This window comes from Ictalurus furcatus, chromosome 2, assembly GCF_023375685.1.
Source record: "Ictalurus furcatus strain D&B chromosome 2, Billie_1.0, whole genome shotgun sequence".
Classification (NCBI taxonomy): domain Eukaryota; kingdom Metazoa; phylum Chordata; class Actinopteri; order Siluriformes; family Ictaluridae; genus Ictalurus; species Ictalurus furcatus.
In genome coordinates, this window is record NC_071256.1 from 25,478,771 (window position 1) to 25,488,521 (window position 9,751).

Consider the following 9,751-nt stretch of genomic DNA (forward strand, 5'->3'; position numbering starts at 1 on the left):
AGGCACATTCCATCTGATTAGAAACAGGTCTGAAAGTTTGGAATGTTATATAAGCTATGTTAATACTCTTCTTTGCATCAGTAGATATGTATCACAAAGTATTACAAAAATTTTTTTTTACAGAAGTTAAATGGAGCATAGTTATAAATTATAGGAAGAATACTACAATTATAATAAGAACTGAAGAAACTCACCAATGTTCAGAAAAGCAATATCCTTTTTATTGTTTTTTTTAATTTAATTTTATTTTTTCAAATGCACCCAATGTCTTTGATGTATATTAGTGTTGTAACATCATGAATCCATTTCAGAACAGAGAGTGTGACAACAGTGTCACTCCATAACACAAGTCTTATTGAATCTTTGTTTCTTTTTCATGAACATATGAACAGAAAACACAAAGATCACTGAATTTAATACACATTGATAGAATGAGGGGAAAGGCTTTGAAAAGGGAAAGGGGTGAAAATGACAGAGGGGAGTTTAAATACATGAAAACAGTACAACACTTTTCTCAAAAATCACACATAATTAAAAAATAAAAAGCACAGAATACAGTGTCATCCAGGGTAGAAGAAACTTTACATTTATACATTAATAAGTGCTTTATGCAAGACTGACATGACATGTAGACTTGACTTAAAAATTAAAAAGACAGTGAGTCTAAATGAGGCACATAAAAAAAAAAAATCATTTTTTTCAGTAAGATAAGTTAGATTGTTCCTGTCCTCAGTAAGAGTATTCACTCTGAAAAGTAAAGGGAAATATGTAGGGTTGTGCCTACAACTGACATACAGATTCTGTGAACATCAGAATGGCTTAAGTAAGAGTTCAAGGGCAGGACATCAAAATCATGGCTGCAAACAGCAGCTTCTTAATACTGATGTAACTCAGTTACCTATTTGTAAAAGCTTGGACCTGTTAAAGCATTTTTGTTGGTTACATTTTATTTATTTCCAGTCTTATGTAATTGCTGTAAATGCATTAAAATTGCACTGTTTAATCTATGACATCCCACATACCTCTGCTTTTTTAAGCATTTTGATTTTCATTAAAAAGGTAAGTTACTGAAAACAATGAGAACTTTTAAAATAACAATTAAACAATAAAAAAGGTACTTAAATGACACCTGAACAGTAAACACAATGATACTATACTGTATTTTTGACAAATTAGTGAGTCGTCTAAATCCTTTTTGCCCTTGTAGTTTTTTTTTTTTTTTCCAAAAAAAACAACAAAAAAAACCTTGATTTTATTCTTAAAATATATATTTATATATAATAATTATATCACAGTAATATACAAACCAAGTGTCTCGACAAGAGAAAGTGATGTCTGTGATTGTGAATATGTTTTCAGGAATAGGGAAAATGAAAAATATGTATGGCAGAGGTATGAAATGTAAAGCTATTGTCTTTCTTTGGTCAAGGGAATATTCCCAGAATGCTCAGATGTTTTGATATGTTTTCTGGTGAACAGCTAGCCTCTGATTTGGTATAAAAATGGACACAAACCAGTAGGCATTTACAGTTAGTGAGTAGGTTAGAATGCCTCACAAATGGTTTCTATTGCCATGTTTGCTGTTACCTTGACATCATCTTATAACAAATTATGATTGGGAAAAATGTGAACAGTTCGTTCACTCCTCTCGTTTGCTGCACAAGTGCTTTTGTAATTATAGAATGAGATACAGAAACAAAGCAGTCTTTACAGTATAATACAGTTTACCCAGATGTTAATGTCTGCTATTGGGACTGACATTTCTATATCTATGTCTCTTCTCCCAATGCACACCAGTACCAGGCGGGAAAAGGCTAAAGGATATGTCTGTTAGCATTCTACCACAGTGGGTCCCATAGTGTCCCTCACCCTTGGTCAGGCCTCTTATTCATACTGTTGCATACACCAGGATTTTCTTTCCAGAATCCATCCTTCTTTGCTCTATTGAAGTGGCCTGCTTGCAGAACTCTGGTGTTGGCTGGCCCTAAACCCCTGGCTCTCCCTTTCTCAACCAACCTGTAGTTGCTGGTTGGACTGAAGCAACGCCAGGTAAGGGTGCTGAGGTAATAGATGCACATGTGCTGGTGGTGTAGTTGGTGATTCTTGAGTTGCTGATCCAGCATTACTCAGAGATCTGTGCTTAAGGCGTAGTTTGTGCGGTAGTGCTGTACCTTTGACCTCTGCTTGACTGTCTCTGCTTTGGCTTTGTGGGGTGGAATTTGGCCCTCCAGCCAAAGGGGATTGCTGGTGATAACTGCCAGTTTCAGAACAAAATGAAGATGGGCACTCATCATCAGTGGATGCATCTTTGTCAGAATTGCGGGGATCACCATCACTTAAGGAGGTGTCATTTCCTGAGTGACCATGATAGTACCCTTCTTTCCTGGGACATCCTTCGTAACTCAGTACTGGAGGCTCCTCATCCTGTGCGCTGTCACAGTGGTACAGATCTTCACCCCCTTGTCTGCAAAGGTCTGGTGCCATAGTCTCAGCCTTCTGACAACTAGCCACAAGCTGCTGATGTTGGGCCCTGTATGCTGGTTTCATTGCTGCTTCTCCATCTAAGTATTCATAAGGCAGATTATCTAAAGTTTTACTTTCATGCTGACTGGTTGCCTCTGATAGGCTTTCAGTGCTTTTGGTAGCTCGCTCTGTAGGTTGGAGTAGGACCTGTGACAGTCTCTGTTGAGAGATTTCCTGAGGTCTTGAACTCTCTACAGGATATGAGACACTGCTAGGGCGATACAAGATGACACTTCTTTGAGCAGTTTGCATTGGAGGCGCAGAAGCACTGACTGCAGTCTCTTGGTGCTGAGGCTGCTGTTGGTGGCTGTGATATCCTGATTGAAAGGTATGTGGTGTGGACAAATCACGAGAGATGTTGAACATAATTGGTGTTGTCGTGCTATTTGCAATGTCCATGTCTATCCCTGGCCCTTCCTGCTTGATATCATAGTTCATTGGCTCTGGACTGTCACGGGAAGAACCATCAGACATATCTGAGAGAGAACCTCTAGGAGAGTACTTTACTAACTGGGCAAGTCCCTCACCCCGGACAGACAGCTCAGTCTCTGAAGAATCAGAGTTCATCACTTGGGAGCCACTAGAGTAGCCTTGGTAGAAATGACTGGAAGAAGAGGAAGAGCAAGTAGAACTTCCATTCATTGTTCCTCCAATTTGCTGGCTCTTCTCCATGTAGGAGGCTGCACTGATGAGGCCAAATCTGAGTTTCAGCTGCAGGAGTTCTGTTTTTAGACGTACATTCTCATCATTCAGTGCAATAACCCTATTCTCCAAAACCATGTCATTGAGTCTCCGTTTTTCCCGGGAGCGTTTAGCTGCTTCATTGTTCTTGCGGCGTTTCTCCCAGTAGGAGGCATCTTTCTTCTCATCAGAGATAAACTCACGCTTGCGCCGGCAGGTCATGTTTGGCTTGGCTTTTAAATGTCGGACAGAACGAGGGTTGCCCTTGGGTGAAGGAATAGTGTTGTTATAGCCTGAGAAAGTTTCTCTATTCTCTATGGTTTTGCCTACACTGGAATTTAATGGGCTTTGTGAGTTCAAGCTTTCCATTATTCTTTAGAAGAATCCAGTTTGGAATCTCCTTGCTACCATCAGAAATGGTTACTGATGGGAATATAAGGGATGGGGTGGAGGGGAAAGGTGGTTATCAAAATGGCTGTAAGGTCTCCACCTTTTAGTAGTGTTGAATGTTGGACTAAGTAGCTGGATCAGCAAAAATCTTATGAGGAATTTTAGCTGCAGTTAGGGTCAACCTCATTGATTTTGCATTTGAAGTTCCTAAATAAAAATAAGTAATAATCTTTGTTAAGTTTCCAGATTGGCTAAAAAGATCAAAAATAGGCGAGCCTCTGTGACAGTTTCCTGCATTTAACTAGGGTTAATCATCCAGTGCACTCCCAAACCAGCCACTCCAACAGCCAATGGGATAAACAGGGCAGAAAAAGGAGAAAAGTTCTTGAAGTCTTAAGAATGTGAAGCTATTAGCTTAGGGCCACTGTGACCTGTTCTTTTTGCTTGTTTTCAGGGTTTTTTTCCCCCCACTTTTCAACAAGGCTATGTTAATAAGCTGGAAGAATCAGACTCCAGTGCTCGAGGCGTATTGCAGGATGTAGGTCACTCAGTCTGTCTCAGCTTGTCAGACAGTGGGGAGGGGTGCAACCTCTATCTGAGCCTCCAGATGGCTATGTGTTAGAAGGCTGTGGACACAAAACCAAAAACATATATCTGTTAATCCCTTGAGAAGAAAATAAACACTCAGTCTTCAACTTTTTTTGGTCATTTTTTCAGTGAGAAAAAACTCTCCATTCCTCCCAGAACATCTAGAGATATGATGGATTTAGGAATTAGGAATGATATATATATATATATATATATATATATATATATATATATATATATATATATAATTATTGGGAGATCCTCACCTAATCCTGTGCTTAGCATGTCTGGCTTTAGTTGGATGGTCACCCATGGCAACCCTCAATAGTCTCTTGTGCTGTATAACCACTGTCTGATCTTTTACCCTTGTTATTGATCTGCTGTGTCTGTGACCTATGACCTCTGTTCTCTGTCTAAATGTTGGCTATTATGAGGTAGTGCTAACAAAAGAGAGAGTTTGCAGAAATAAAAAATAGACAACACTGTCTTAGTAACTCTGTTTTAATTCCTACAACTTGACATCCCTTAAATCCATTTGTTTGACTCACCAATTTACAGCATTAATCTTCCTTGTGCAAAATTCCCCTACAGGATTGAGAGCTGTGACCAAAACTGCATGTCTGGCAAGCATTAGCAATGAGCACATGATTTGTTTTTACATTCTGAAACACTAGCCTGTATTACATCACTGAGAGTGGGGAAATCAAAACAAGGCTGAAGTATATGCTTTTTGAAACATTAACATGTTACTGTTTCTCTTCTTTGGGTGCACAGTCTAAATAATCTAGTCAAGAGATCTGGTAATGTGTAATAGATTTCAACAGATCTTACAGGTACAACCATGTACAGTTTCCTATGTATATATGGGTCAGTGAATAGATTCCAAAACACCCAGACAGGAAAAAACAAAAACCAGGCAGGCTGAGTGTGGTTATTTTCTGGGCATAAATCACTAAATTGCTATCAGATGGCAGTTGATGAAGGGCAAGATATATTTGCTTAACAATGAAGAACAGGCAAGAATCTCGCTTATGAATTAGATCAGTTGAAAGGCCTAGACAGGCCCCACTGCCCGTGTTTGGAAAAGGGTGACAAGGGAATGTTTTGTCAACTTAACCAACACACTGGGGAGGTAACAAAGTCCCACCTGGCCAGAGCAAGCTCTGTGGAAAACATAATGCAAGTGATTTTGACTTTACATCTGCTATTTTCCTTCTTCTGAGGTCATATAATGGCAGAAACACAGTTGCTTGTTGTGTCATATTGGTTTTCAAAAGGACACACTCACACTTCTTAATTTAATACCTCCTAAGAAACCTAAAGGCACAGATAAATCACAATATAGGACTTGCTGCAATTAAATAATATTCTTTTGACTTTATAATCTCATGACCTGGGAACCATTTCTTTGGCATTGTCATCTCAGAGTATGTGAGAACATTATTTACCTGGAAATAAATTCTCTCAAACTGGTCAAACTTTAAAAATCTTCTCTCATCTGGTAAGAAATGTATAGCTAGAAAAGGCTGATAATGAGCAGCAAGTGAATATAACACCAAAATTGTTCAGGTTTAAGACTAATCTGCAATTTTTCTGTTAAACTTTTATAAACATGTTACAGCTCACAAGAGTTTGTGGGTAGTGAGGTTAAATAGAGAGATGCCACACAAGTATTATACACTGGCTAATCTAATATTCAGCGTTTAGATCCCTGGAGCCACAGAACTAAGTGTTAAAGAAAGAGACTTTCTCCCTTGCTGGCCCACTAACCCAGAAACTGGGCAGCGCGTGAGACAAGGCTGTGCTCAAATATAGGTCAGGAATGCTTCAGCAAGAGCTGGAGCTAGGAAACGGGTGGGAGGGGTCAGATATTTAGCTAAAAATAGAGGGAGGTGAGAAAAAGATTCAGGGAGACTGAGACATAGAACGAGTCAGACAAAGAGGAAAGCAGGGAGGGGAAAAATAACGGTTCATAGATGACTGCAGTCAGAGGACAGACTTGAATGCTGGCAATGCTAACAAAGGGCCACACCACTATCTCCATAGGAGTGATAATTGAGTGATTTATGTATTAAACATTGCCCAACTGTGCACGTCACTTCCATTTGGCTTACCAAATTTGACCGAATGACAATACATTATGTTCACAAATGCTACTGCTGGTTATGAAAGTAAAGGATCCTTCTGGGACGATCTATTTTCCTAGAAATAAATAATGTAGCTTTGTAGCCCAATTTGTAAAAAAATATCAAATATGGTTGATGCAAGCAATTACTTAACAATATACCACTGTAAAAAAAAATGAAACCACTTTAAGACCAGGTTAGGTTTTCCCAAAGTGCAGATCAAGGATTAGACATCATTAATGGTGAGTGAGACAAAGGATCTTGCGCTTCTTGATAATTTGGGGGTGGGTGGGTGGTCGAACAATAGATAAATCCAGAGTCATATTAATAATGTGGTGATCACCTCTGATAACAGTCCTATGTTCACTTTTTGTAGTGGGGATGTTCAGTGTTTTGCAGTCTTACAGACACAGAAAAGAGACACTGCTGTAGTCAAAGGTTGGGGCGAGGCATGGAAACTAAATCGGTGCAGTCGCTGCACATGTTGCTTTGGGGTTTCTTTTAAATAATGGAAATAGCAACGGCCAAGCTCCTGACCCCATGGGTAAAATTATAACTGTCATGTGGGGTGGGGGGTTTAAATCCTGTGGTTGGTCTCATCTTCTCTTAAAAAAAGGACAATTCATGCCTGCTGCTTTCAGATGACTTGATTTGAGTTTTGTGGATCTCTCAGACATGCAGTGTCATTTAGTTGACATTTTCCATTGTTAAATCCATCAATATTATACTTTTGCTCTTTATTTACTGACTTCAAACGCTGACCGCACAAACAGATCAAGCTCAAACAGATCATGCTGATTTGGGAAAAAAAAAATTGCCATCCTGTTTTTTTGGTTAGTGTTTGATTAGATGAGAAAGTGGATACTTTGTCATTTGCTTTTTACTTGGTAAGATAATTTCCTATGCAAATACAATTCCATCAATATCCATGCAAATTTGCTTGGGGTAGGCACTCTTAGTGAATCCGATTTGTAAAATATTTCACAAACAAATTTTTAACGTAAGCCTATTTATTTGCTCTGTACAGTTCTCCTCTCAAATGGAATGAAAGGGCAGAAGCTGTTCCCAAACTTACTGGTCCAATGCAGACCCCAGGCCATTCTAGGCAACACTTCAATTCAGGAAGGGAACAAGTTAATTACTTTCAATTATCAAGAAATTATGAGAACAACTGTGATGTACAGTAATGAAAACGACAGTTCACAAGGACGCGCCCTTTCCCCGTTGTGTGTCCTCTTTGTTATGATGGTGAGCATTTCGGCACATGGTGGAGTGCTTATTCTGGTTTCATCTGTTGTATGACATGTTCCCTCCCTTTGACAAACATGACCTACATTCAGAATTAGCGCGGGCGATCGCACACACACACACACACACACACACACAACCTGTGCATCATAGTACACGGGGGTTTCCGCCGATTGCATCATCTTTTGCCCGACTCGGGTCATTTAATTACTTCGGAACTGGAAAATATGTCCCATGTGTTTAGTCTGAGTTCACAACGGCATCAAACAAGCTATCCGAGGAATTAACCAGAGTGTAATCGCATCTCATATACAGTATGGATAGAGTAGTATAGTTATGAAACTGTCTAGCACGACCACCTGCAACATTAACCGTTTTTGTTTTGTCTCCATTTGTGTAGATGTGTAACACTTTCTACTAATTACTGCTACCCTCGTACTGCGTAACCCCGACCGATTAACTATATTTTATATAGTTATATGTATATTTTAAAACGTTGTTTCCGTTTTGCTCCATATGCCAGAAATAGGATATTCTTGAAACACTTGAACTTGAGGAAAGTAGGTTAGTAGGCTAGTTTTGTACACAAAGCACACACACACACATCAGGTAGCCGTCAGCTAACCGCAGAACGACACAAGGAATTTACTGATTTAAAAACATACAGGTATAAAAAGAACTGAGTGAAGATTGCGGTCAGAAAAACACCGCTAGTTCAGTTAGTTTTGGCCTGAAATTCTGGTTCCAGTCAGTTTAGTTCAAAAGTTCCGGGCGGTCACTTCTCCTTCAGCCAAAGTCAACAGTCGAGCCATAAACAAGGGAAGCGCTGGGCTATAGGTTAATTCTCCCCGGGGCAGTAAGTTAATTCCCCCCTGCACTGGAAGGACAGAGTTAACGGGGTGGCTCGACAAACACCCGCGTTAACCTTTATCGGGACTGCAGGTCACACGTGACGGCCAGAAGCGTGTCATCATCTCCGCATGTTAACCGGAATCAGAAACTCCTTCTCATTTTATCTGGCACATCAGACTCAGGGAAATGATACCACAATTTAATACCAGAGGTAAATTGTAACTATTTACTATGAACTAAATGTCAAACACATCCGTCCTGAAAGCTATAATGGTATAATATAGCATAAGCAATAGACGCGTTAGGTCTCGTGCACTCGTTGGCTCGTGCTGCTGTAAGCAGTAATCCCGCGCTGGAATATGGAGAAGGGGCTACGAGCCTCGCCTTGACATTGAGAAAATGCACCCAGACCAAGAGCTGGATGTCTAATGACCGCATGTTAAGGGCACAAGCATGAAACAAAAGCCTGTAGTATTCCACTCTGTAGGCTACGTGTGGGCAACGCTTTTCCGTATGCAAGAAGATGTTAGACAGGGCAACATGTTTAAACAATAATATTTGGCATATTATGTCATATTCCGACCGGCGTGTTTATTGTGTTTCCGCCGCTGACTGGTATTGCAGCTACTGACTTCCAGCTGACCCTCCAAACGCCATGCATTTACACAATGAAACCAAAAATTATAGGTAAATTATTTAAAAAAAAAAAAAAGCTTACCGTTGGTGCTTTACATGCGTATCCAAATTAATCGCCACAACACAGACGCTGGTCGCTCTGTAGCCGGTATCAGATAGGCAGAAATTGATAAGACATGCAAAGTGTCACGATTCTCGTTCAGCACTCTGCTCGTATGCGGGCACGCGTTCAGTGTGAGTCGTATTTTGGTTCCTCGTGTTGTGTTGTTGAGGCGCTCCAATGTCCTCCCTCCCTCACTGTGCTGGAAATATATGTTAGTAGGTCACAGTTGCATAACTAGTTGCATAACTCTCTCTCTCTCTCTCTCTCTCTCTCTCAGTCCATCCTCGAACCATGTTGCAGCAGCAGGGAGAGAGCAGGGAGGAACTAGGCACGTAGCCAGGCGTGCTCCATGCATATAATAAGGTTACCAGAGAGAGAGAGAGAGATCCTGAAATCTAGAGAACAGAAGACATTTTTAGAAACAAGCCCTCTCAGAGACGATATAAAAAGAAACGTTTGGGAGAGGCTTGTAGGAGGGGAGCTATGATCCCTCTGACACTATACTAATTCAAAACCTGAAGATATGAAAATAGTGTATGTGTTTAAGTATTAGTGTTTTTTTTTTGGTGTGTGTGTTACTACACAGGCTATAAAATTGTAAAAT

General features: G+C 40.0%; 1 protein-coding gene across 1 annotated transcript; it reads right to left on the minus strand.

Annotated features, from left to right (window-relative positions):
• Positions 1-207: 207 nt before the first annotated feature.
• On the minus strand, positions 208-9,452 carry nfil3-2 (nuclear factor, interleukin 3 regulated, member 2). Its single transcript, XM_053610751.1, has 2 exons — positions 9,127-9,452; positions 208-4,220 (listed from the first exon to the last, which is right to left on the minus strand). The coding sequence occupies exon 2, from the start codon at positions 3,571-3,573 to the stop codon at positions 2,008-2,010; it is 1,566 nt and encodes a 521-aa protein (XP_053466726.1). The 5' UTR covers positions 3,574-4,220; positions 9,127-9,452; the 3' UTR covers positions 208-2,007.
• Positions 9,453-9,751: the final 299 nt, after the last annotated feature.